The sequence below is a fragment of the Furipterus horrens genome, unplaced genomic scaffold (assembly GCF_987537825.1).
Source record: "Furipterus horrens unplaced genomic scaffold, mFurHor1.1.pri manual_scaffold_1, whole genome shotgun sequence".
Taxonomy (NCBI): Eukaryota; Metazoa; Chordata; class Mammalia; order Chiroptera; family Furipteridae; genus Furipterus; species Furipterus horrens.
The window spans coordinates 208,781,999-208,808,542 of NW_028327171.1; the positions used below are offsets into that span (position 1 = coordinate 208,781,999).

The 26,544-nt window shown below is 38.1% G+C and overlaps 1 protein-coding gene across 5 annotated transcripts in view; it reads right to left on the reverse strand.

Moving 5' to 3' along the window:
* The window catches only part of DOCK10 (dedicator of cytokinesis 10), a 135,415-nt gene that overhangs the window by 12,981 nt on the left and 95,890 nt on the right, over positions 1-26,544 (reverse strand). For 3 of the 5 annotated variants that reach the window (XM_090284741.1, XM_090284759.1, XM_090284721.1), the window contains exons 31-50: positions 24,869-24,913; positions 23,165-23,340; positions 22,921-23,037; positions 21,686-21,797; positions 20,901-21,022; positions 20,697-20,811; positions 20,542-20,608; positions 20,268-20,315; positions 19,664-19,765; positions 17,599-17,723; positions 16,206-16,318; positions 14,658-14,795; positions 13,596-13,778; positions 13,009-13,119; positions 11,780-11,995; positions 9,977-10,034; positions 9,546-9,644; positions 6,870-6,976; positions 4,583-4,705; positions 4,337-4,450 (exon numbers count right to left, since the gene is read on the reverse strand). In XM_090284741.1, coding sequence (XP_090140867.1) covers positions 4,337-4,450; positions 4,583-4,705; positions 6,870-6,976; positions 9,546-9,644; positions 9,977-10,034; positions 11,780-11,995; positions 13,009-13,119; positions 13,596-13,778; positions 14,658-14,795; positions 16,206-16,318; positions 17,599-17,723; positions 19,664-19,765; positions 20,268-20,315; positions 20,542-20,608; positions 20,697-20,811; positions 20,901-21,022; positions 21,686-21,797; positions 22,921-23,037; positions 23,165-23,340; positions 24,869-24,913 — 2,291 coding nt within the window. The remainder of the gene's footprint in view (positions 1-4,336; positions 4,451-4,582; positions 4,706-6,869; positions 6,977-9,545; positions 9,645-9,976; positions 10,035-11,779; positions 11,996-13,008; positions 13,120-13,595; positions 13,779-14,657; positions 14,796-16,205; positions 16,319-17,598; positions 17,724-19,663; positions 19,766-20,267; positions 20,316-20,541; positions 20,609-20,696; positions 20,812-20,900; positions 21,023-21,685; positions 21,798-22,920; positions 23,038-23,164; positions 23,341-24,868; positions 24,914-26,544) is intronic. The other 2 variants (XM_090284732.1, XM_090284749.1) reach the window with 2 other exon arrangements.

Sequence of the window (26,544 nt, forward strand, 5' to 3'; positions counted from 1 at the left end):
TGATTTTCTAAAATGTCATTTCACAATGTAATAAACACCCTGATGTTAGTTAAGAAACACCACATATTCTAGTTAGACAAGGACTTTGAGTCAGTGGAGATAACATGCATGCATTATAAAATTCGATAGATGGTGATAAAAATGTTACTTCAGTAAATGACAGCTAAAATCACTGACTCTTCCCATGTTTTTGAAGGTAATTCAGAATTTTGCAATACCCCGAATCATTATTGGGATGTCACATATAAATGCTCCTGCTGTTATAGTCGATTGATTCCAAGGTCATAAATAATGGAATGCACAGAAAGAGGAATCTAGTGAATGAAAGCTGGGTCAGAAAATATTAATAATAGGCTAAACGCTAAGAGAAGGAAAGCTACAAGAATGCAGAGATATGGTTCCGTGTAAACATGAGCTCAATTATACATATAGATAGTCTATATTAGTGACTTTCATATAAGTGGGGAGCCAGAAGGCTGAATCACATCAGCCAAATGGAGATGGTGGTTTTACAAACTACACATGCACCAACCCTCCTCGCCCAATCCCTCGTCTATCAAGATTCTGAGCCGCATCTACACCCACGTAGGCGTGGCTGAGAATCAAGGAATCCATATCCTTTGGTGAATGGAATAAAATTCCCCCAGGCCTTTCACTTAACTCATTCCAGGGGCACCTGATATTTTAAATTATGCAACAGGCACATACTTGCTTGCTTTAATGCTAAATATCAGAGTCTAAGGATTTTATTGATTATAGTTGATGTCTGATTACTACTGATGCTCATTACTCTTGAAATAAACACTTCAGGGACACTTTGGGGATGCTTTATGTAAGCTGCTCTGTGTAAAATTTCCATAGGCAATGATACCAGGTATTGCATTAGAAAACACACTATGCAAAACTTGTTTTTAAAGTTCCAACTTGTTTCCTAGTTTCTGGCTCATTGCAGACATATGGATTACTCTAGCCAATTCTGCAAAATGAAAGCACTAGTCCACCTGGGACCTAAAAGATTTACTCAAAGGTCTTTGTGGAGGCAAAGAGCCTATTGAATATGCTTTGCATAATCTTTGAAACATGATTGCAAGACATGCCGATCTGGATATTAAAAGGTGAATTTTACATGGACATGAGGTACCCTGATGAAAAAGGAATTATTTTTGACCATGGGGATGATGCTAATTAAGTAATCGAGACTTTATCTTAGATCTTTGAAACCTTCATTCTGCACACGTTTGTGAGAATGTTCAAGTCTATTTGGTATTTCTTTATCATCATGTGTGAAGTGCAGTGCGCTGTTTGCTCCTGCTCAATATCATAGTTCCTGTCTCCATTTGGTGTCTTGGGACGGGTATCTGAATATCATTTGAACAATGATGACCAAGACTCTAAACTGCTGCTTATCTAACTGCTGTTAGTCTCCTTGGTCAGAGGTGGTTGGGTTGGACGTTATAGAGGACCATGCTTAGCCATGTATTTGGGTCTGCAGATTTAACAGAGCCCTTTGCCTTTTAAGCTTAAATTGGAATCAATAAAAGATAATCATGAATAATAGCAGCATTAAAAACAAAACAAATAATAATAATAATAAAACAGGTGTACAATCAGCACACTTTACTGAGGAATCTGCAAAAAGAACAAAGTTAGGACATTTGAAAGAAGCTCTCCCCAATCCTTCCCAATTGCCCCCTCAGTTTATTTAGTACAGGGGTTTTCAAGTATTCTTTTAGTAGGTGAGTTAAGGACCCATGACCCCAAATTTATAAGTGAAGGTAGAAAATACCACAGTGGTATGGATGTGGGGAAGGACTTAAAGAATTACAAAAAAGTATGTGCTGGACAGACAAGCAGAGTTGAATGTGGACAACATGAAGATAGCAAAAGAATTGGTCTTTCCACTTTAATCAACAATAATTATGTTGAACCACATGAGGTTGCCATTTTTGCCAGTAAAATAATGGTTAAATATAGGCAATTTCATATGGTTCAAAATAACACAAAGAAAATTCTGTGTCCCAGAGATCCAGATAAATCTTGTTCTCCCAATTTCTTACATGGCTTCTTTTTGCATCTCAGGAGACTTAACCTGACCTCCTAGGTAAAGATTTAGTCCATTGTTCAGCTTGTGTATCAGGGATTATCACCATCACCTTTGAGAAGGCTCAGAGCCACCACACTAGAGAATCCGATTTCTCCACAATACTCATTTGGAAAAGGGCAGGGTCCTTTGCGGAACCTGGGAGGGTGCCCATAAATGGCGACCACTTCACCTTTTGAAATTCTGAGCACCCTCGTGCTCTTCCTAATCAATCACAACATAGTGGCCTGAGTTGAGCTGGCAATCTATAATACTGAGCCTACTATCCGTATATTCAAACACATGGTACCCATGTTTATCTGTGTGAGTGTGTGTGTGTGCAGGTATGTAGGTTTTCAGACTACACCTACCATTGTGCAGAAAGATAATATATAGGAACAATAATGGATACATTTTTGTAATTCAGGTAACTGGAGTAAACACAGTTTAGTTCAAGAAATGCAGGAGGACTCCAAATGAAGGCAAGCAGGATTATCTCACCTTTGGACCAAACGCTGACTGGCACAAAAAAAGTTAAGGTTCAGTAAAACCATAGAGAGGGGAGTGTGAGAATTTTTAGAGCATGCAAATGAAGAGAGAGAGAGAGAACTTACCACAGCCTGGGACAATCAAGACCAAAAGAAGAAAAGAGTAAACATGGGCATTAAAATCTCTTGGGAAAGCATCCAGATTCATTTCCACCTGTTCAGTAGCCAGTGGCTAAGGTGTTGATTGGAGAAGCCACCAGGTAGGCAAGCTGGTTTTTACAACCACAGTATTAATGGCAGTTGATCACTTTGTCATTGGAAAGATCGCCTGCAGGGTCATCACTGCAAATGCAGGTTGGCTGAGCGCACACCTGTGTGGCACTACTGTGCTGCCGTTCCCTGGAGGCCCTCCTTCCCCTACAGTTCCTCAACTCCCACATTCCCTTCTTCATGGGTTTTTATTTCTTTTTTAATATTTCAGCAAGGTCAAAAAATGTTTATTTTTTTCTTCTTGTTGACTTTCAAGATATCACTTCCATTTCTCTCTCTTCCTCTTCTGCAGATTTCTACATTTCTCTGCCCCCAACAGTTCAGCTTCTTTTCCAGGAACACCCCAAAGGTCTAAATTTAGCTTCTTTCTGTAGACCATCTCCCACATCTGTTCCTCACACCACTGGCTTTCTCTGATGCTGCTGTACAGTGGGGCTATCTGGGCTGAATCAGTTCATTTATGGAAGTGGCTACTCAGTGACATTTCCTTTCCAGGTAGAGAGCAGCTCTCTTGATTAATTCAGAAGTTAGTTTTCAAGCTGCCTTTGGTGATTAGAGGAAAATATAAATTTTTCAAAAACGATTGGGAAATGATCTACAACGACCATGCTTTTAAGTTTTTAAGGGGAACAAGAGCTATGTGCAATAGTGCCTTACATAAGGGATTGGAGGGGCAATCAAAAGGAAATGAGAAGGCTGAGTCATTCCAGCTGTGAAACAACAAGAATGGAATGTTTATCCATATGAAGCATAGTCTAAAATATGTCTGCTGAAACGTAATAGTTATAGGCCTCCCTGAAAAGAACAGGATGGTGCCAGGCCCGTCGCACTGACAACACTAGTCAGAGACATTCATAATTAATATGTAATACAGTCACTTCACTTTCAGACCGGTACTGTGGCTAGCTGATATTTTCGATCCTTGTTCATTGTGTATGGAGTAAACTGAGAACTGTAACTTTAAAATTATATTGACCTGCAATACAAGAAACAAAACAACCACAAGGTGTTCGGCCTAGCAGCAATGATAGTTTGAAAGTAGGAGAGAAGAAAATGCGTAATGATAAGCTCAAAAGTTTGGGCTTGGATATGGTGGAGCCCCTAGGAGTTCTTTATTTCTTAGAATGCTATGAATTTCATTTCTTAAAATATGGTAGATTTAATTTCACTTTGATACATGACACAAACCTATAATCAGATCTTTTGGGGTGAAATGAGAAGAAGATGCCAAAAAATAAATGACTTTCTTCTCCAAGACGTTAGAAATCACTGCTTTAACTTGATCTGTATTAAGACCCATTGGGGTTATCTGCTTAGTTTCTTCCTGTGGACAAACATAGACTTGCACCCAGAGAACCACTCAACTAGATCCAGACACACCCACACCCACAGCCCCTCAATACTTCGGCACATGGAGTTAGATGTCTCACAAAGAATTAAAGATAGCATTCAATCGATCAACAGAATTTACGGGTCATGCCGCTTCTAGCGAACTTACCTGCCCGTAAAACGCCACCCGGTAGTACCGACCAAACAGCCGCTTCTCCGAATTCACCACCTCTGCAACTTTCAGATACGACCGGTGAATGTCGTAGTAGAGATCCGATAGTTTCTGAAACCAGACATCAAAGGGTTTCATGACGATGACGCTGCCATAAAAAAGTAGGGAGCTTCTACTTTTGAAAATAGTAAGCGATCGACATGATTTAAAGTAGGGTATTGCCACTAAAGTCTGGAACCTTACTTTGAAGTCTCTCTGCTTCTCGAAGACGGCAATGATGGGCTTGTTGACATCCGCGATGAGTTCGTATCTCTCGGACTTCCAGAGGAACTCCACGCACATGTACAGCTGCTCCACTAGGACAATCTGCAGTCCCGCAAGCACAGCAAGGTCTTACACGGTCAGTACTGTGGCTCAGCCCTGAAACTTACTTTCAAAACGGCTGCACTGTCAATTTCTTTTCATCCTTGGGATTTCTGTGTTCCCTAATCTCAGCAAGGGCTCATGATGTCCTCTGGATTATGCCCTTTCCCTCACTACCAGCCCCCGATTATCCCCCAAACCTGCTCATTTAAACCTATGACACCCCTTCAGTTCTGTCCGGCTCTTTCCAGGCTCACTGTCACTGACTCGCAGCAAACGCCTGTTCACTTTCCACACACCCGCGGGAGTCTTCTAGAGAATCTGCCCTCTCGCGCCCACGGGTCCTGCGTGATGCTCTGCAGGAACCCTTTCTGAAACAGGAATCAGATCCTGAGAGCCCCACTGCCCTGCACCTCCGCGGGAACTCCCTCCGTGGGCTGTCCGCACTCTCCCACGGGGCATTCGAGGAGCTCCGGGTGAGGCACCAGCCTGCCCCGCAGAGGCTCTCTAGCACCCAGCCCCCCAGTCTGGCACTTCGGCCCTGTCAGACCGTCTGCACCACTGTTCGGGCACTTTCTCACCTTCACACTTCCGCCCGTTTTGTTTGTTGCTGCGCCTGTTAGAACTTTATCTTCTGACACCTCCAGGGCCTATTAATGTTAACACCCAGCCTCCAAGTCTGGAGAACTTTTATTTATGTCTCACCTGTTTCCAGCCTAACCACTTTGGCGTGAAAAATGCTCCCTTTTAATTGCAGCCATATACGATGCCTAGATTTATAGCCAACGGGTGTCAGACTGGGTACTACCTACCCTGAAGAAAGTTTGTCTTTCTTAAGGTTCTAAACTCTTTGAGAGCCAGAATTATGTCTGATTCATCTGTGTCCCCCATCTTTAACTTAATACCTCACATATACTAGTGGTTTAATAAATGTTAAACTAAATCAAATGATATACTTTCTAAAGCAAGTGCATAATATCATTGATTTCCAACAACGTCTTTTAAGAAAAGATTCTTAAACATTATTTGAAATAGTTAACATAAATATATAGTTGCAGTCACTGTCTATTGGCAATTTATATTAAATTAATGTAGAACTATATGTAAAATTTCCTTAAAATCCACCCCCAAATTTGCTTTCTGTATTTTTATCTTCAATCTATGTAATATTATGATTAAAAAAATTAACTTATTTGGCACATGTACATATGCCTGCAAACACACATTGCATAAAAATCTTTGTAATTTCAAAAAAAGGACCACTTTATAATTTTTAGTCTCTTGGATGAATTATATTTGGTATTAGTTATGTTTAAAAGCTTGAAAATTACTTTGGTTCAATGCACCATTCTTTATCACATCAAATAGGTGTTTAAATACATTTTTAATGCTAAAATATCCAAAATGCTGTAAATTTTTCAATTTTATAAATATAAAAGTGTTAAAATCTATAATACTGATCTCTAAATATTACAGAATAGTATCAATCTGTTTCATAATAACAGTTAAATTTCTTTTGAAGATATGTACTATAGGCATTTAGAACTTACCACTTTATACTGAAATAAAGAATTTTAATAACTTAAAAAAATTAACTTATGTACTATTTTACTCACTTGATGAGGGGGTGTTATTTTCTTCATTAGAATTGTTGTTAAGTTATTCCCAATAGAAGCTTATTTTTATTAGTGAAAAATAACCAAAGTTTGCATACCAGGAGGTTTTCTGCAGAACCTAGTGAGCCTCTCTGTTCAAATATATTTGTAAATAAACTTTCTAATGTATTAAAAAAAAGTTACCACCAGCTCACAAAAATTTCAGCATCCCTTACTACATTTATGAAAGGACTAGAGAGCATATATGTCTTATAGAAGAGCTGATCATATATATTTGGGTTCATTGTAGAGAAGTAGTTCATTGTAGTTCAGCTTAAATTTTCATTGAAAATTATGCTTTATATTTTCATTGAAAACTATGCTTTATCAATGAAATCTGATACTGACTAATCTTAGCTTAATTTTAGCCTGCATTTCATTTAGCCTCAGTCATATTATAGAGTAACTTTATTTGACTGCTGAATAAGATTTCCCTCCCCTGTTTAGTTTAATGTTACACGTCAAAGCATCTTTTTACTAAATTACTGGACACTCAGCTATTTTGGTCTCACCTCATTGTACGGTGTGTCTTGCATCCCTGAATCTTCTTTCATTGCTCCTTCTTCTTTAATATTTGGAGTAATGCTCAGAAAAGCCGGCCAGCCCATAGAGAACATACCTTGAGAAGAATAAGCAAAATGCAACACTATTATTTGAGCCAATATTGCTTGGATTAGACAATGCCCTTCTCCATGATGTTACAGGTGGTAGTACAAAGCTCACACAGTTGGCAAGATGGTTAAACCATGACTCTTAGTAAATACTCTCTGCCAGGTAGCCAATGTCACCTTTTTGAAATTTTGTATTATTTTCAGGTGACACATTTTCTATAAGAAGTTGGTGCAGGATTTTGGGCAGAAAACATGATTTGAAACTGGATCTAGCTCCTATGTTTTGGTTTAGTTAAACTCTTTGAACCTGTTTCTCCCATTTGTTAAACTGAAGACATTAATATCTAGCTCCAAGGATGGTTGAGAGGACTAATATTTGAGAAAACACCTTGATAGTCAGTATATTATAAGGACAATGCCCAATACTCACTAACTTTTACTCCTTGGCATTATCTAGAAAACTACTTTTTTTTTTTTTTTTAGCATCTTTACTATGAAGATTAAAAAAAAAAAAAAAAAAGAAGGGCTGGTTCTGCAGCTATATATGAAAACAGTCAATAATGGGTATGTTCCCAGAGGAGGGATTGATTGGCTCTGAATGCTGGGGAATACGAGTGGTTAGGAACACAGCCTGGATTATTGACCAGGCCTGAACTTTGGCCACCACAAACTAACCACAAGCTCTGGGGCAGGACGCTTATCTTCTCTCGGATTTTGCATTTGTAATCAGGAGGTGACAACAGCTCCTAGACTTGTTATTGGTAACTAACTGAGATACTGTCAGTATAGAGCCCAGTACAGTGCTGGACGTGAGCATGCGCTTTTGAAGTTATAGCTAATGCTTCCGTGGGATGTCTCCATTTTTAATAGCCTGTTGGCCATGTAACTTAATCATCACCCCAAAATGTGCTAAAAATTATAATTATAATAATTATTGCAATGTAATCCTTGCATTAAATGTTCTACATTCCTATGTCTCTATAATAATATTCCTTCTGTAATTAAACATATATTAAAATACATGAGACTTGATTGTAGCAGGAAATGTCACTGCATATACTTCTCACAGGATGATGGTCATTATTAGAGCTGCATTTTTTGGAGTCGCCTATATTTACCTACATTACTATTATTTACACATCGTATGAAGGGATAGTTTACTCCTCTGACTTAGACACATTGTAACCAACAGTATATTGAGGACTTCAAATATATGGATATGTACCTATGCTTAGTGCCTCATGAGCAATCACATTCCTTAAAGTTTACTAAACAAGTACATACTTTTCTCTGAGTGTACAATATAATCTAATATTATTTCAGGTCCAAAAGTGGGTATTTATAAATTTTTTGAATATTCAAGGTTCACAGAGCACTTTGGGATATAAGTTTCCACAACTTCTCAAATTTACACCTAGTTTTATCAGGTTTTTCCACTTTTGTTTTTTAGCTAGAATTTGAAATAGTCTTGGTGGAACTGTATAGTATCTGATAATGATAAAAAATAGATGGGAAAGAAGGGCATGTTAAATAAAACTATTATGATTTTGGTAATTTGTATATAAAAGTTAGGCTCAATAGGAAATCTGGAACTGAGGAAGTAGAGCCCTGACTTTTAGTGTAGGCTTGGTTTGTTCTCCGAGGTCCCCAAACAAATGACCTCACTGTCCCATAGTTTAGGTTGGTTATTTGGTTCAAATGTCTTCTTGGCAAAATACACTGAGATTCCTTAGAAAATACATACATATTTAAAAGAATAAGGGACCAATTATATTTCCAAAATACTCTAATTAAAGTCCATTTACCTTTTGTTTAGGTATTTTGATCTTTATATCTAAAGATTTGTTTCAATTTTTTATACACTAAGTTTTCCACAGCTTTTTGAAGTTATGAAATAGATTGCAATTCATCAACTTTGGATTTGAACAAACTTTTGCAAAAGAAAACAGATTAAATGTGCTAATTATATTGTCAAATCTTTTACAAAGAGCAATTACTTAGTTATCATTACAAAATCTTTGTTATCTAATATTGAAGATAGAATATTTTTAATTAAAGGAAATCAGTATTGTAAATTATTATGTTATAAATTGTCAGAATTACTTATGCTTTAAAAAAGTAAATGAAACATGCCAATTATAAGTACAGTCTTGTATATGCACTATATTTATATGTTTTCATTTTTGCATCCCTTTTTTGAATAGTTTTATTACATTTCAAAATTAAAATGGATTTCTCTTGCAACTTTAAGTAACTCATTGATTTCAGAATAAAATCCCAAAGACAGTCTAACAGGCAAATTGGTAGCAAAATATGGCCATAACTCGTGATAATATGGGATAAGAGGAAGTTCTTTTTGCTAAAAACATTTCAGTAACCTAAACTTCCTAAGATTTGAATGGCTGGGATTTCTGAATGCTAAGACCTTTGGGATTACACAGAGCAAGTTACGTAGGTCTGACATAGGTTTTGCTTCCAGGAATACAGTTAAGGGCTTCTCTGAAGGAAAATTTAAGCTGCAGCTTAATTTCCTCAGCACTGGTCCGTGGGGTAAAGGAGCTCAGTTAGACCACTCACTTCCGCCACCGGGACTGGTTAGTAACGGGTTGCTATCACAGGGGTGGAGATCCTCCGAGAGCGGGGACGGTGTGCAAATCTTTTCTGCTTTCCAGTAACCTATGGTAGTGCAAGACGAGGTTAGGACACGGCTGCATGTCTGTGTTAATTCAAGCTTACAAAACTACAAATCGTTAACCGATGAAGCCCTCTCATTCGAACTAAGAAGCTGACCAGTTAGCCAGTACATAAAATAAACATGTTCAATGGCATGAGAGACAGAGTTAAAACTTCAGAGTTATAAACAATATCATTAGAAATATTTGTGAGAATTAATGTTGCTTAATCAAACATAACGAAGATGAATAAAATCTAAAATTAATAAATAAATTTTAAGTTAGGTTTCGACGTGCTGGTTTCTGGACTTTGTCTCCCTCTCCCGGGCATCTTACCCTTTCTTTTCAGGTACTCTGCAATGAGGGCGGCTATATGGATGTAGCACATAGCAGCCTGTAATAGAATAGAAAGTGTCAAGAAGAAGGCACACCATACATCTAGCCTTTTGTCTAACTAGGACTAATCTCGGGTGAGTAGTCTTCCATGTCAGCGTATGTGGAAGAATCCTTTCACTAACAATTAAAAATAAGAATCGATTAGATTTCCAAAAATCTCACAATTGAGAACAAAATAGAGAGACAGATTCATAGATAGCAAGCTGACAGCTCTGGGTGGGGAGTTAGGGGTGGAGGGACCGAGCAAAAAGGGAAAAGGACTCATGGACGTGGACGACAGTGTGGTGGGAGGGGTACATGAAGGATAGATGGTCATGGAAGGATACAATTAAAAAAGGGATGGAATGCATATTTGGGATCCTTTTGGTGTGTTTTTCTTGATGTAGTTTTCAGGTGGATCAATAGGCTGGCCTGAAAAATTTTCTCATAGAATCATTTTCCTTCCTTAATATCTAAGTTTCTCTCTCTGTTTGTCTAAGTATATACAAGGGTGTGCAAAAGTAGGTTTGCAGGTGTTCATATAGAAAAAACATGTGGGTTATGATTATTACAATAGCTCAATAAACTGTTTTGCATACTCACTACTGTAAACTTACTTTTGCTCGCCCATATATAAAAACATATATTTATATGATTATAAGTCTATATACTTGAATCCAAGTTTTCTTGTGAAAACTATAAATTACAGCATCTGGATCTAAACGGAAGTAGCAAAAGCTGCCTTCTCACTTTTTCGATCTCCAGTAACAGTCCTCACTCGAATATGAATTGCCTTTAAAATGGTTGCCTCACAAAGTGGCCTTTGGTTAAATAGTGTGACCTAGTGTATTGTGTGTGCTCCCCTCCACCAGATGACATGGGCAACATTTTATTGTTCTCCAATATTTCCCATAAAGCCTTAGATATTGCTGAACACATACTAGAACTTGACCTGCTGAAGAGTCCAAATGACTGGCTTTTCCCTTTGAAGTTTTATGGAGGAATCTTTCCATTTTCAGGACAGTTCAAGAGGATGCAATTTTGTGTTCTTGTCCTCATCAAATGGCCACTGAGCGAGGCTCTGTTTCCACCCCAGAGTCCTTCACAAGTGTTTACAAGAGCTTTAGGACTACCCTAGAGAAGTTCATCTCTTCCCAAAGGGGACATATTTCTGGAAATAAGGCAGAACTGGCCCATTTGGTATCTGGACGCCACCTGAGAGCTGTGAATTGCTACTTAGAAATCCACCCAGTGTTTAAACTGACATAAAAACGTTAGCTACTGATTTATAACCTTCTCTTGGTGGACTCTCTTTACTCACATGGCTCTCAGGAGTGTGGATTTCTCCATCTCCAGTTCAGACTGGCTGCAAATGAGGACGTATTAGCCCAGCCTGAGTCTGCTCACCAAAGCAGCGAGCTTCCCCATCCAACTCCAATTACAGGGAGGAACTTTGAAAACACAGACCATTAACTTACATAAGTCCTAATTTCCAGACACCCTGACAGCCATCCTCCTTTGCCTCAGGTTTGTCGAATTCAGTTCTGCATTGCATAGCCTATAATTGTCTCTACAGACTCTCCTTTAATTGATTTCATTTGCATAGGGTCAGGCAGCACATTTAATGCACGTAATGTATAATTAGGTCATATCTAGATTAGTGGGAAAATATGAGAATGCTTTATATTTCTGCTGTAAATGAAAATCCAGTTGCCCTGATACAAGGGACAATGCCGATGAAGGATGACAGCCTTGGGCAATCACCTCGGACAAGTCTCCATTTCTCGCGTGAATCTTGGCCATGCTCTCCAGCCAGGTCCTCCGCAGCTCGGGGGTGCTCGCATACGAGTTCGCCAGGCTGTACTGGAGATCCACCAGCATCTCTGGGTCCTTCTCATGCTCCTTCATCTGAGCTGTGGCCATCAGAACAGTCCTGATCCGTTTAGTCAGATCTTTCACCTCCGCTGGGAAATTGCTGTTCTTTGGAACAGAGACAGCCTGAGTCATTATCTGCTTAGCATTCAGAAGTTAGGCTCTTAATTATGGCTTGGTGTCACAGTGTGGTGCATCATATATATTGTACATAAACATGTGCATGCTTTATACATGCATCCTATGCATTGTGATTGTGGTTATACACATTCGAAGATAAGAATTATAGTATGCTCCATTTTTTTGTCTTCTAGCCCACCTTCCTCGCATAATAGTATCCCGATTGCTCTTTGAGAAGCTCTCCTCTCTGGCTCACATTCCTGTGATTTGAAGGGGTCTACCTCATTCCCAGGCAACAGGGGTAGCACACAATTCTGGCCTGGCCAATCATATTCTTTGATTTCCCCCAGGCCACAGTGAATGTTTTAGGGATGGGCATGTGACACAGGGTTGGATGAAAGAAATTCAGTTCTGGGACTTCAATTGGTACAGTGGGATGGGGTGCTTTTTCTACTGAAGGAATACTAGTGTCCTTACAATTTCTGGAAGAATGAATTCATGGGGAGAGCCTACCTGTAAATGGAATAAACAAACAGGAAAGTCGAATTGAGAGGTAGGGGAGATGGGCAAAAATAGAGAAAGTAGGAGGGGGGCATCTGAAAACATTTTGATCCCTGAGTTTAGCCATGGCTAAAGCCAGGGTCTACCCCTGGACTTTTCAGTATCTTGACTAAAGGAGAAGTCTTCAGAAAGTTCTGGAAAAAAGATAAGGTAAATTTGGCCATGAATGGAATTATGAGAGAATCACTGGGTTTCTGGTTATCTGGGGTAAGTTTCCTCGCTACACACTATTGGACCACACATCTTGGAAATTCCACTTAATAGATTATATTTTGAAAGTGTTAGACCCGATTATCAGTTCAAACAAGCAAACTTAATGTAAGGACTCAGAATCTCAACATACAAAATTTGTATTTTTTTTAATGATTTAGATATCGCACAAAAATAATCCAGTTGAGTTTACTCCCAATTATTTAAAAAGCCCACAAGGCATTTCTTACTTTCATTTGTTTGTCTCCATTAGCAAAATTATTGGTAATTGCAAGGGAATGTTGAAACCGAGAGCCTCCAATCCCAGCATCAGCTATTAACTGACTTACAGCTTTGATGAGCTAAAAGAGAAAAGAAAAATGGAACCAAAAAGTAAGTAACTCAGAAATAGGAGTTATAAAGACATCCATTGGATTGCATGAATGTATCATTAATTTCTCCCTGTAGGCCCAATGAATGCCATCTCTATGTATTAAATCTTTAGAAGGCCACATAATACTGGGCTTTTCTCATCAACTTAAATAGTTAAGGAAGGTTGAAAGAATCTTAGGATGCCTTGAAGAAAGAAATTTATATATTTAGGATCCATTGGGGTTTGGTATCTTGGAGATAGCCAAGGTTCCCTACGTGGAAAAGTCCAAGTGAAGTTTTGGGCTTTGCTGATTTCTGCCTGGCTGCCTTCTCCCCATGAATCAGGACTTAGTGTGACAGGCACCTTTAAGGGTGGACTCTGGCAGAAGAGCTGATTTTTATCGATGCTGAAACAGAGGAGTTCCTTGAACAACAAACAGCATTAATGACAATTAGCAGCACTTACTTGTAAGTGGGATCGGACAATTGACTTTTGCTTGTTAAATTCAAAATTCTTCCTCATGAAAAAGTAGAGAAGCGCTGATGCTTCTGTCTGAGTTGACCGTGACCTGTGGTTACAGCACTTCAGGACTTCATAGCAGAATGACCCACACAGGTCGGCAGGCCCTTGAAAGAAGGCTGAAGGAAACTATGGAAACGGAAACACTGGTGAGGTCAGCCCCACTGCTTCCCTGTGCTCTGTTCACTCTGGTACTTTACAATTTCATAGAATGAAATCCTTTCTTTTCTTTGAACCCAGTCTTTTCTTCTATGTGCAAGTGGAAGAGGAAAGACTATTACTTGTTAAAATCTATGTTGGTACAGTCGTCCTTCTCTATATCGTGGTTCACTTATCGCGGCCTCACTGTATTGCAGGATTTTAAAAAAATATTATATTTAATTATTTATTGCAGATTTTTCACGATATCATGTGATTTTGCAGTACTGTACAGTAAATACTAAAATAAATGTAAGGTTCCTACTTCGCGGATTTTCACCTATCGCGGGGGCGTCTAGAACGTAATAGCTGCAATAAGTGAGAGATCACTGTATTCCTTCATTTTTCTAGAAACAATCATTCTCTATGTTTTAAGTATCCCATGTGTAATGATAACCCAAAATAACTGAGTGAGAGCTTCAGGATATTTTCTATTCGCCCCATGTTGTAAAACCACAGGTACCCTCCAAGGTCATGGCTATAGCTATGTTAATGTGGAACCTTTAACTTGGCATGAACGGACATCACAGTTCATGGTGTGCATTTTCCCCAATTCTACCCCAAGTACTGAGAACTCAAAGAATTGGTCTCTGGATGTTAATTTCATTCCCTTCTGTTGCCCAAACAGGCTGTCAAGACTGTGAGGTTATCTTGAGACCATGAATCAAAGAGCTTAATAATATCAAATAAATAGTCTACTAAAAGCTAATATACCGAAATAAAAGATAACATGCCTTCCCTGCATACCAGGAGGTGTGAGGATTAACACGCATTTGTTATCATCATTTCGTTGCAGCTGGGCACCCTCACCTTGCATACAAACAGTCTCAAGGAGGCAAACACGTGCTTCAGTGCTGTGGCTGACTGGTTGACTTGGAAAAAGAGCATGTAGGTATCGAAGACTCGTTTCATTAGCGAATTTTGACATTCAGATTGTTGGAGTTGTCTCTGGAAATTTAACACAGAAGTTATTTAGGAGGAGGGAAAGAACACCTGAATTCTTTCAAAAGATATTTGTTATGAACCTACATGGTGGTGGGCACAATTCTGGGTACTGGAAATAAAGTACTAAATAAGAAGAGCAGATCAATGTTCCTGGTGAAACTGACAAACAGTGATGGAGAAAAATTACTAAATAAGGAAATAGAATAGAATGATATGTTTTGACAGAAAGTAATTGCTTTGGGGTAGGATTATACTTTAGATAGGGTGGTTAGGTCAGCCGTCTCTAATGGACGAATTGACATATGAGCTAAAGAATGTGCTGTGGGCGGGTCCAGGAGGGCTGTCCAAAGAGGGAGACTTGAGTCAGGAACATGTGTTGGAAAGGAGCTTGTGATTTCAAGGTTGAGAAAAAAGATGAGAGTAGCCTGAGCACGGTGAGTGGGCTGGGGTCATGAGAGAGGTAGCAGGTATGATCACAGACAGGCAAGTCATCACAGGCATTTGTAAAGCCTGTAAGATGTATGAGATTTGAGTGATATTTCCAATGAGCAATAAAAAATTAATATATGGTTATTGCTTTTTCTACCACCATGCTGACCTTTCACATGGAGGTCTTTCTTGATGTATTCATTCTATTTGGTGAAGACTTTATTCAACACATCCAACTTTTCATAGTTCAAATCTTAACATCTGTGAACTCATTAGGTGCAGCTAATGTCTTTAACAGCTTTACTGAGACTTAATTAACACACAATTTCTATAGTTAGCATTTTATAAAACTTTATATAAATGGAATTATACAGTATATACCTTTTTTTTGTTTGGTTGCTTTCACTGAGCATGACTTAACTGTATTGATTATGTGACTATAATGTCATTTTTTAAGCCATTCGCCTGTTGGTGTACATTTAGGTTGTTTTCAGCATTTAGTTACTAAAAATAGAGTTTCCATGAGTATTTGTGCACAAAGGGTTGGGTGGAAAACTGGTTTTATTTCTTCTGGGTAAATTCCTGGTATAGGAATGGTGGGTCACATGGCTGATGTATGTTTAACTTTTTATACTGACATACTATTTTCCAAAGTGTTCGTACCATTTTGCATTCCTCCTATTAGTGAATGAGAGTTCCAGTTTCTCCATATTTTTGCCAAAACTTGGTATGGTCAGTCTTTTTAACCTTAGTCATTCTAATAGTATTCAGTGGTATGATTTCACTAAAGATATATTAATTGAGAAATAGTCAACTTTTGATAAAATCTGAATCTCATCTTTAACACGTGTTCCATTAACATTTAGGTTGATTTATGTAAGGCTAAATGATTTCATAAAATATTTCAATGCATGTTCTTGACATCACATAACTTTTATATCTTGTATTTTATCATGTGGCAGAAGAGGTTATGATCACACTCACCAGGTGAATCTGAGTGAAGAGAGACAGCAGGTCTAGAATAGTCAGGCAAACCTCTGTAGCTATATTGGCCTCTGTGTCCACATGATGCACGATGTCTATTTCATTGGAGTTGCCTAAAAATGCAAAGTAGAACATGCATGTAAACATCTAAGGCGACTCTTTGTACCCTATAAAGGACTTTCTTCGGGTATTACGTGTTCTGTGTTTATTGGTGTTTTAATGAGTAATTTATTAAAGTGCTTTGTTTATTCAACTTCCTTATTGGCCAAATCAAAAACACTAGGCAGAGTCTTTAGTGGATTCTCTAGACTAAGTGTTTGTGTCTCCCCAAATTTATATGTTGGTGTGAATTTCAATGTGATGATATTTGGAGGTGAGGTCTTTGAGAGGTAATTAGGTTATGGGAGTGAAGCCCCCATGAAAGGGGTTAGTTCCTTATAAGAAGAGACACCAGAAATGTCATCCCTTTCTTTCCATTAAGTGAGGACACAGTAAGAAGGTAGCCCAACCATCTGCAAACCAGAGGCAAGTTCTCACCAGACATTAAATCTACTGGCACCTTAACCTTGGACCTTCTAGCCTCCAGAACTGTGAGAAATAAATGTTCAAGTCCCCATTCTATGGTATCTTGTAGCAGCTTGAACAAAGACAGTGTGTGTTCCCTTTCACTATGTTAGCTGTAGAGATGTCAAAGCCCAAAGTGGTCTATTTCCATTACTTCTTACATCTTTTCCACTAATTCAGTCATTGAGAGATTCATATTTCTTCCATAATTAGTCTGGGTCAAACTTTAGGCTCCCAAGCGAAGAGACCAAATGTACAGTCTCAGAGGACTGTCTGCATTCATGGTTTCCTCAGAAAGGCATTAAATATATTTATGGGATAAGACACATACCTTCACACAGCACACTGTGGTCACATGTCCACAGTCACTAACATTTACATGATACAAAACACCGGCTCTGTTTTTTCCTCATTCAACAAGCAAATGCATACACCACTGGATTCAAGATGTCATGCTTACTATTTCTAGGTCACGGACAACCCTTTTCCCTTCCCACAGAGAAGACAAAAGATAATCTGATTGAGAGAGGACTGCGTAACCCTCATAATGCCAAAAGCCTTTTTTCAGAGGTGCTTCACTAAGCATGTGATACCAAGAGTTTCGCCGTTCCCCTTTGTTCCTCGTAAGAACACTACAAATTTTTAAGCATGTCATTGTGAGTCCCTCCTGTAAGAAGACACCCCAGGCTGCAGCAAGCCTGAAACACAGTGGTTTAGCAGAGCATCAGTGACCTTTCTATTCCTGAAACATTATCATGCATTTCATGTCCTACAGATATCTAGAGAAAAACTGATAATCATCTGTCCTTATTATTTCTGATTTACTTACTCGTCATGGTATTGTCTAGCATCTGTAAGAGTTTGGGGTTAGAAAGTGCATTTTTGCCTCGAATTATAGGTAAAGTTTGTGATCTGTGCTGCTTATGTCCTTCATGACTGGCACTGGTGTTCATCCTGAAAATTAAATGAGAAAAAAATGGTTAAACGAATAGGGATGTGATATTCAAATGTTCATTCAAATATTCTAGGTTGAGCCAAATATAAAACAATTTTTTAAATTGAGACCTTTTATTAAAAAGTATTAATTAAAGGGGACATGATAAAAAGGACTTCAAAAATGCTTCTGAAGAAGTTTTATGTAAGTCAAAGGAAAGGTTCAGAATAATAGCAAATTTAAGTCTATATAAACATATTAATTAGTATTTAATGAATCATGGGACTCCATGGATGTTAAGTTGGCTATTGGTCAATCAGGAAGGCAGAGCGGCAGACATTATGAATGTATTGCAATGCCAGGTAGTTCAATTGTGTGAAATTATTTTTAGGAAGCAAAACGTAAAAAAGTAAAATCTAGTCTAAAACAACTCTTGTTTTCCTAGATGTTCATATTTGTAAATGCTTCCTGTTTTGTTTTTTCCATTTGTGGCATGTCCACAGGGGCCTGACACATGATCCTTGTGAGGCAGAGAGAGCTGAGCGGCCTCTGGGTGCCTCCTTTTCCAGGGCAATGACCGTGACTTGAAGTGGCTCTCATTCAATGCCTCCTTGGCACCTGCAGCTAGGGAATGAGGCAGTGTTACTGTAGTGGAAGGAATACTTCTCATTCTTGACTGTCATTTGGACTCTCCTTTGGCCAAGGTAATAGACTATTCCATTGAGGAGAGCAGACAACAGGAGGTACCCTAAAGGGTCAGGCCTGAGAAAGGGGCCATGGTTTTCTCTTTGTAATACTCCTCAAATACTCTAGATGAATCAGGGTCCCAGGAGATCTGGCTTTGGCTTTCAGTGGCCAGAGTAGTGTGGGTGATTCCTGAAACTAAAAGGAATAATGGGAACTGGGATGTAGGGACCTGGACCTCTGGGACTGGCTTATTTCCAGGTTTTGAGCATACTTTAGTCTTGAACTTCTGGAGAACAAGCCCTGGTTTCCAAGACGGGAGGGGCAGAAATGGTCAGTATCTGTCCAGATGTTTCAGGAAGGACCCACCTAACATCTATGAAATTGCAGTGACCTCAGGTGGGTTACGATTGTCATTAAATGCAAAAAAATAATTGTTTATAGTCCTCTATTTTATTACTATTCTCAAAACATGAGCATTACATTTTTTCAGTTAGTTTCTCACAAAAAGGCAATTCCAAGGGATCCCCATAGACAGACAGGCAAAATTTGTTGGCTATATGCCACTTTTATATTTCTTTCTAAAACTCTTTCTAAAATAAAGACATTTGAAAATATTATATATTATTCTGATACCTTTGGGAAGAAAAAAATCAAACTGGAAAAAACTTTAGCAAAGGCTTCTTATTTAGTAGACCCAGAGGAGCTTTAAGGTAGGCTTTCAGACCAGATGTTTCCCAGAGAATAGGTTAATGAAGGATGGCTCCAGGTCCTAGCTGCTAGTGGAATCTGTCTAATGACCAGGAAATTGAAAGTGAGCTTATGGGGCCATCCATTCTTCCTCACTGCCTGTTACCCCTTAAAAAACAACTTCAACTCTAAGGACACTGCTAAAACACTAAAATTACTAAAATTAATGGGGATATGTGGAATTATGCCTTCTCAAGTTCAATCAAATTAAGAGAGTCATTAACCCTTATTCTATGCAAGACATTGCGCTCTAGATAAATAAGTGATAATATTTGCCTCTTAAGTTTTTACAACTCGTGGGGCGATAGGGAAGTCCTAAGAGATTTCTTCAGAGAAGCACAGTTGAATTTTGCATTTAGTTTGAAATGTGTATATGTATATATACACACACACACACATACATACACATACACACACTTGTGTGCATCCAGATTCATGTGTATCCACACCCCACAGCTACATGCATATACATACACAAACACATACACAATGTATAACTTTAAATATCAAGCAAGTGTGACATTACCATTGTGACAAGAGGCCAGATGTCTGGCAGGAAGGATTCGATCCTTTGAGAGTTCCGTTGTTCTGGGTGGACTGCACAAATTTAAATGCAGCAGCAATTTTTCTGCAAGAAAAGCGAAAGTTTTAATCATCGCTCAGTATTTGTAATTTATATATAAATAATGGCAACTGACAATTTCATGTCCTATGACAAATAAAATCACATTTCCTTCTGGAAATGGAGAATTGGGGGTTCGGTGAAGGGGCTGGGAGCTTTGTTGTAGCTCATGAGAAGAGAGTGGCAGCACAAAGTTATTCCAGATTCATTATTTTTTATTTGAAATATTTTCTTAAATTGGTAGCTTTCAAGTTTTATCCCTATATAGGTAGATCCATTTGTTCAAAGATCCATAAAAGGTGGTTTCCCTTTAGAACTGTAATTTGTGTTTCTGTCCTTCTATAGCTTTATGCTATGGAGACAGGGCAACCGTTGAAATCCTGTTATTAGATCACCCTTGTAATCCTTATCTGCAGTATAATATTTCTAACATATATTTGTAAGTGTAAGGTACATCATAATTCTTTCTGAAAAACCAAGCTAACCTATTGGAACTTAAAATTATTACCTTACTATATTGCGTTTTCCTAGGTACCTGAAATTTTGGAGACAAACTCTAGAAAGGAAAGAAAAAGTCACATTCAAATTATTTGCCTTTTTATTTATGCAACTTGTTCATTTAAATACATTAAAAGAAAAACATTAAATTTTCTTTCAATATGTTGTGCATTATTACTGATAGATAATTCAGCATATAGGTACTTAAAATACAGAATGGCATAATGAACTGTTCAGAAAGTTCCAGAAAAAGAAAGTGTTAACTGATCAACACTGTAACTTACTCCAAGATGCTGAAGAAGTCAGATACCTCTGGACTGGGTGCTCTTTGCCAGTAGGCAATCAGAGTCTCTGAAAGGAAACACCATGTAGCATGAGACTTTAAAATTCAAAGTGTTATTCTTTTAAAAAAGTTTTAATTTTAAAGAGCTCTCTTTACCCTCTGAAATATTCTTCATAATGTGAAGAAAGCACATAAGAAGACTCCTGGTTTCCGCTTGATCTAACTTGTCAAATCGAAGCGTTGAGCCTATCAAAGACAAGGGTCTTGGGATCTAGGAATCAAAGAACCAATAAGGACTGAGTAAGAGGAGGAGATTTCTGAACCCTAACATGCCGAGTAAGACTGGGAGGGAGGTCCTACCTTTTCACAGTTGTCAGTCTTCTCACTGCTCTTCTCGTTGGTACTTGGGTTGGAGTCGAGACTTGCTAAGGATGCTCTGGAATCGGCATGGTTTACTGTAGAAATAGCTATTGATGAAAATGCTGTAAACACAAGCCACAGCACACAGATGGCAATGAGATGGATGGGCACACACACAACAAAAGCTAAAACGATGAACCAAAAAGAGGTTGATCACTGAGGCAGCATTTTAAGTGTCATTACAATGGCCATGCCAGCATTAAGGATTTAGAAAAATTTAGACCATGATAAATGAAAATATAGGAAAGCATGTTCCTTTGATGTCTTCAAAAGCTTCTTTAAAAAGTTTCTGTTTTAAAAAGGCTTTAATAAAAGTTCACAAGGATACTTTTGGAGAAGAAGCTTTCAGTTTTTAACAGTTTTTAAGAAACCAAGATGACATTTCCAAAACAGTTCTTAAAATACTCTTTGAAGTTGAAGGGTTATTATATCTTAAAAGGCTGTGTGCAATGAAAACTTAAATACTGTTCCCAGATTGAAGCACAATTTGATAACATCTGAGTAGATTACTCCTTGAGCCAAGTGAAAATGAAAGCTAAGTAGAAGGGGAAGTCGCTGGATGGCATTCCAAGGAATATGTAAAAAGACTCTTCAGCTATGTAAATGCAGTATGCCTTGGCATATAAATGATGTGTAATGGTTATGGGGAGGGTGAAAAACATAATGATACACAATGTAAACGCGGTGATTGTTAAACACAAGTGTCCTCAGGAGGTCTCAGGTACCTGCTATGGAATTTAAAACATCTTTAGAAAATGATGTATCCACAGAGTTTGCATGCTTCATAGCTGACTGGCAGTGAAGTCCTCCGTTGGGGCTGAGGTCATCTCTAGACCCCTGTATTCAAAGCAGAGAAGAAATGAATAGGAATCACTGCATTTCAACATTGTAAACCCACAAATGCCTTCTTCATTATGCTTCCAACTAGATGATATTTAACTTGATCTTTTATATTCCAGCAAAGGTCTTCTGCCAAAGCGTGCAGTGAAAAGGAAGGTAGCCAAAATCAAACTTTTGGTCACAGTTTGATTTTGTATGTGATTTAAACATTTTTTACAATGTAGTTTGAACTATTTTTTGGGTATAGACTAAATGGCTGAAATGGTAATATTCATGGATTATATTATAGACTATATATCATTATTACCATAGGTTATATGTATTACTATTACTAGAAACTGGATTTTAAATACTTACTATGTACTAGTTTCAATGATAAGTATTTCCTATGACACAATTTAACCCTCATAAGAAACCTATGATGGAGGTACTGGATTGTTATCTCATTTTATAAATAAGAAATTAAGTGCTTAAAGAGGTTGGATAAATGTGCCTATTATCACACAGATAGTAACTGATACTACTGGGATTTGAACAAGGTCCCCCCAAATTCCTAAGGCACGGCACGTAACTTATAGATGGTCCTATCTTGTATAGTTGCTGGTGTCAGCAGCGCATGAATTCATCTGGGTGAACACAGGGAACAGATTCCCAAGAGGGCTGTCGTCGAGTCACTACGATGGCTCAGTGGATGAAGAGTGACAAACAGATTACTTCTGGGCTGTGACTCGAATGAAGGCACTTGGCTATATGACAACCAGGTGGTCATAACGCTGACACAGACAGGTGGTGGGAAAGGCGTACACAGAGGACGGGGACATGGGTACACCAGAGAAACTGGGTAAGAGCTGGAGGGTCCTGGCAAAGGATGCAGAGAACGGAGGAAAATGAAAACAAAATTCTGGCGGGATGGGCCACACAGAAGGCTTCAGTGGCCAATCTACTGACACTTCAGGGACCGATCTAGTGACACTGATAGGAATGCTTCAGAAATATCTTGCAAGAATTGCTGTTTAATCCTTAGTTGCTCGCGTTTGGAAGGAAGGGGTATTCAGGGCAACAATATAAAGAAGGCCAACTTTTTATTCACACAGACATTGGAAACAGTATGCAAACTTGCCTGGTTCGATGTATTGGCAGTAAATGGATACAGGTCCTTCAGGTAAATCCTCGGCATGTTGTCCAGAAGCATGCCATAGAGGGGCATGTATAAACCTGCTATCTGAGCCTGCTTTCTCTGCGTGAAGAGGGGGCCAGAGGAAATGATTCACATGAAAATCAATAGACTCCTAGGTTTGATTACACATTTAATGCAGCGTGCCATTAAGTGGCGTTTAGGGAAGGAAGAAAGGAAGACCACTTACTGGTTCTCTGTATCGATCATCAAAGGAATGCTTAGCCATTAGATTTTTTAGGACAGCTAAAGCCAAGTGCCTGATATCTTGGTCTTCCTGCAGAGCAAAGCCAACTTCTCGGAGCAGAATCCCGATTAAGAAGTGCTTGCGGCAGAATTCATTCGTGACCGAATACTCAGGCATGTCTTTGTGAGGCAAGCAAAGAGGTTACGTTATTGAAAACCAAACGATCACTTTATAATCAAGACAGATTTATCAAACAACTATCAACTGCTTTCTCTACCAAGAGGATTTGGTGATACAATTTTGCCACAGAGGTGAGAAATGGGAGAGAGGAACACTCAGGAAGCTAGGGGGCTATTGTGTGCTTGCTAATACAAAGAATGCATGATGTCAAATACTGAGTTCCATGGAAGTGGTGTGGCTACAGTATTAGAGCTGAGAAGAGAAGAGAAAAATCTGTTTAAGGGAGTCAGGAAGTGCTCAACAGGAAGAGTAACCTGTTGAAATGGGCCATTGAGGATGCTTAAGAATTGGAGGTGCAGAGCTGTGGGAATGACTGGAGGCAGTGGGGGAAGATGATGTCATTGGGAGGACAAGATGCAGGCTGTCAATGGCAGGGATGTGGGGAACACAGGGTTGGGGCACAGTAAGAGGAGTGATGAGAATTTGGATTTGACCCACAGATTGGGGTGAGATGATGAGAAACTTAAGTACAAATTCCTTAGCTGGCATTTTGGTTTCTCTGCTATTTGGGCAGCTGTAGAAATTCTATTTGCATTTCTGTAGGAGATGATAAGTCTCTAAAGGCTTTGAAATCAGTGGCCCAATCAGAGCTATGCTTTATTGATTAACTAATACGATGGCTGGGGGCTGGATGTAAATAAATTAGACTGTAGGGGGACATGAGGTAAGGGATATAATACAAGAGGTTGTAGCAAAATGGAGCGAGGGGAGAAATTAGAGGGTTTGGGTTAGTAGGCTGAAGTAGCAGAATAACATCAACAGGACAAGTTGTCTGAAGGATGTGAAGGAGCCAGGAGAGAAGAAAACCAAGGGAGGCTCCAAAATGTTGAACCTGAATTACCAAGAAAAGAGTGTAAAATTTCCAGGAATAACACATTTACGCAGCATTGTCCAACGGGCTTTCTAAATGTAACTATTAATAACAGGGCTAGCACCCACTTATAGAACATGTACTGTGTGCCAAAATCAGGCTAAGCACTTTTCAAACATTGTCTTATTTAATTTTCAGGACAACAGGTAAGGTCATTCTGATTAGTATAATGCATCATTGGAACATTCCGGTTATATTCAATTTATATGATATTAATAATCTCAATCTTGAAAAAAGTGGCCCAAACCAGGTTGTAGTTTATTGAAAAAGAAAATATAAAGTTAGTTATATTGAACAAGAATGCTATTATATATAGCTGGGAATTTTATTTATGATACACTCTAAAGAAATTTCAGGTACTTCGGGAAGTTAAAAAAAGTAAACTCTTGAGAATAAAATATGAAAGAATTCAAGTTGAGGAATCATTTAATTATCTGTGACTAGAGAAAAGTTCAGACGAATTTTTGCTTATTTTGACTATATGGTATTAAATATGTTTATTAGCATCTGGAAACTGGAAATTTATAGTAACTAAACTCATCAGTGTTACTGGACTATGAAGCTGAGGTAATATCACATACAATTCCATTATTTACCTGATGCATGTAACTCTTGAGTTGATTCTGAAGGTGTCAAAGGATCTGGATTTAATATAAATAAATAAAAAGTTCAGATATATCTACAATTAGATACACACTATGTTCACTAACTATGTATAATGTATACTGAAAGATTAAAATACATTATTCTAAAATGTGAGTCACTTCAATAAAACTTTGTTTTTCAAGATAAATGCCTTAGCTTGTTTGTTTCATTAAAAAGAATGCCATGAACAGAATCATTTTAATTCTTAGCCTTCTTTTTGAGCACCTACTTTTCCATCAGAAATATGCTTGCTATGAAACATATATTTTTATGTTCATTGTTGATAATATCAGATCTATAAAGAGATGATAAGGCCTTTTTCTGAGCTACTGACCAATAGTAAACAACAGGAATCAAAATGGCACAAAAGAGGTTGGATTCTCTTGAGGCTCTTTACCAGCTTGGCTTACCCAAAAATAACTTGGCACTAGTTTATAAAAATAAAATATAAGAATTTTATTATCCAAAATGACATTTCTATCTTCTTTTTTCTATGAAGCCATTTAGATTAAATGTGCTTAATAAATTAGAAAAAGAATGGAATAGTGTATGTAGCTTATATGTAAGATAAAAATGAGAAAACCTTTAGAGGCTGGATAATGTATTTTACTCTCTTCCCTCCCCCGCCCCAAATATTAGTGCAAGCTATAATGGATATAAGGAGGCTCTTTATCATCCTAGTCTGTGCTTTCTATGAACATTGAAATTTCATCCTGTGAATAATTTACACACTGCTTAGAAATAAGGTATTTTAGGTTAAAGGAGGTCAACTATACAGGGTGAGGAAGAGCAGATTTACAGTTGTTCATACAGAAAATAATGCAATAATTAATAAGTGATAATATAAGAATAAACTGTGTTTCATGTACTCACAACTGCAAACTTACTTTTGACCCACCTTGTATGATGCTGGAAGGAGATTTGACTTTGGGTGCTGAATTATACAAATAAAACTGGTTAATTTTATTAACCAATGTCACCCCAATAAGTTTAATAAAATTAAAAATGTTCCTAAATCACTTTAGTATTTTCTTTGCATCTTGATGTTTGATGAGTGTCTGATATTTAGGAGGGTGATGATCATTCTCTACCATGGTCATGCTAGTATATGATTATGGTAGAGCATGAGCCATATATATGTACCAAATGCAATAAATGAAAATAGATTTTATAGGCCATTTATGCCATAATAAGCATAGGGAACAAAACATGGAGCCCAGTTCTTACCTGTACACCCATCTCTGTGCCCTTCTGACCCAGAGATATCAACAGTTTATAATATTGTCCACCGACCTGCCTTCCTTCCTTCCTTCCCAGGTATTGGTTTCTTTGTCTTAAACTCATTTAGAGGAATTGCATTCTAACATAATTACACACATTAACTGATCAATTAAATGAATTTGTACTCACAAAGTATAACTTTTCTCTGTGTAATTTTATCTCTCAAAATCAAAGGAAAGTTGTTTTTGGAGCCAGTGTGGTGAAAGATAATATGACTCTAGTTTAACATTCTTTGATCTACAATCACCAATTCTATAATATTCTTGGCCTTCTCTTCTTTATTTTATATATTTTTAAAAGATTTTATTTATTTATTTCTAGAGAGAGGGGAAGGGTGGGACAAAGA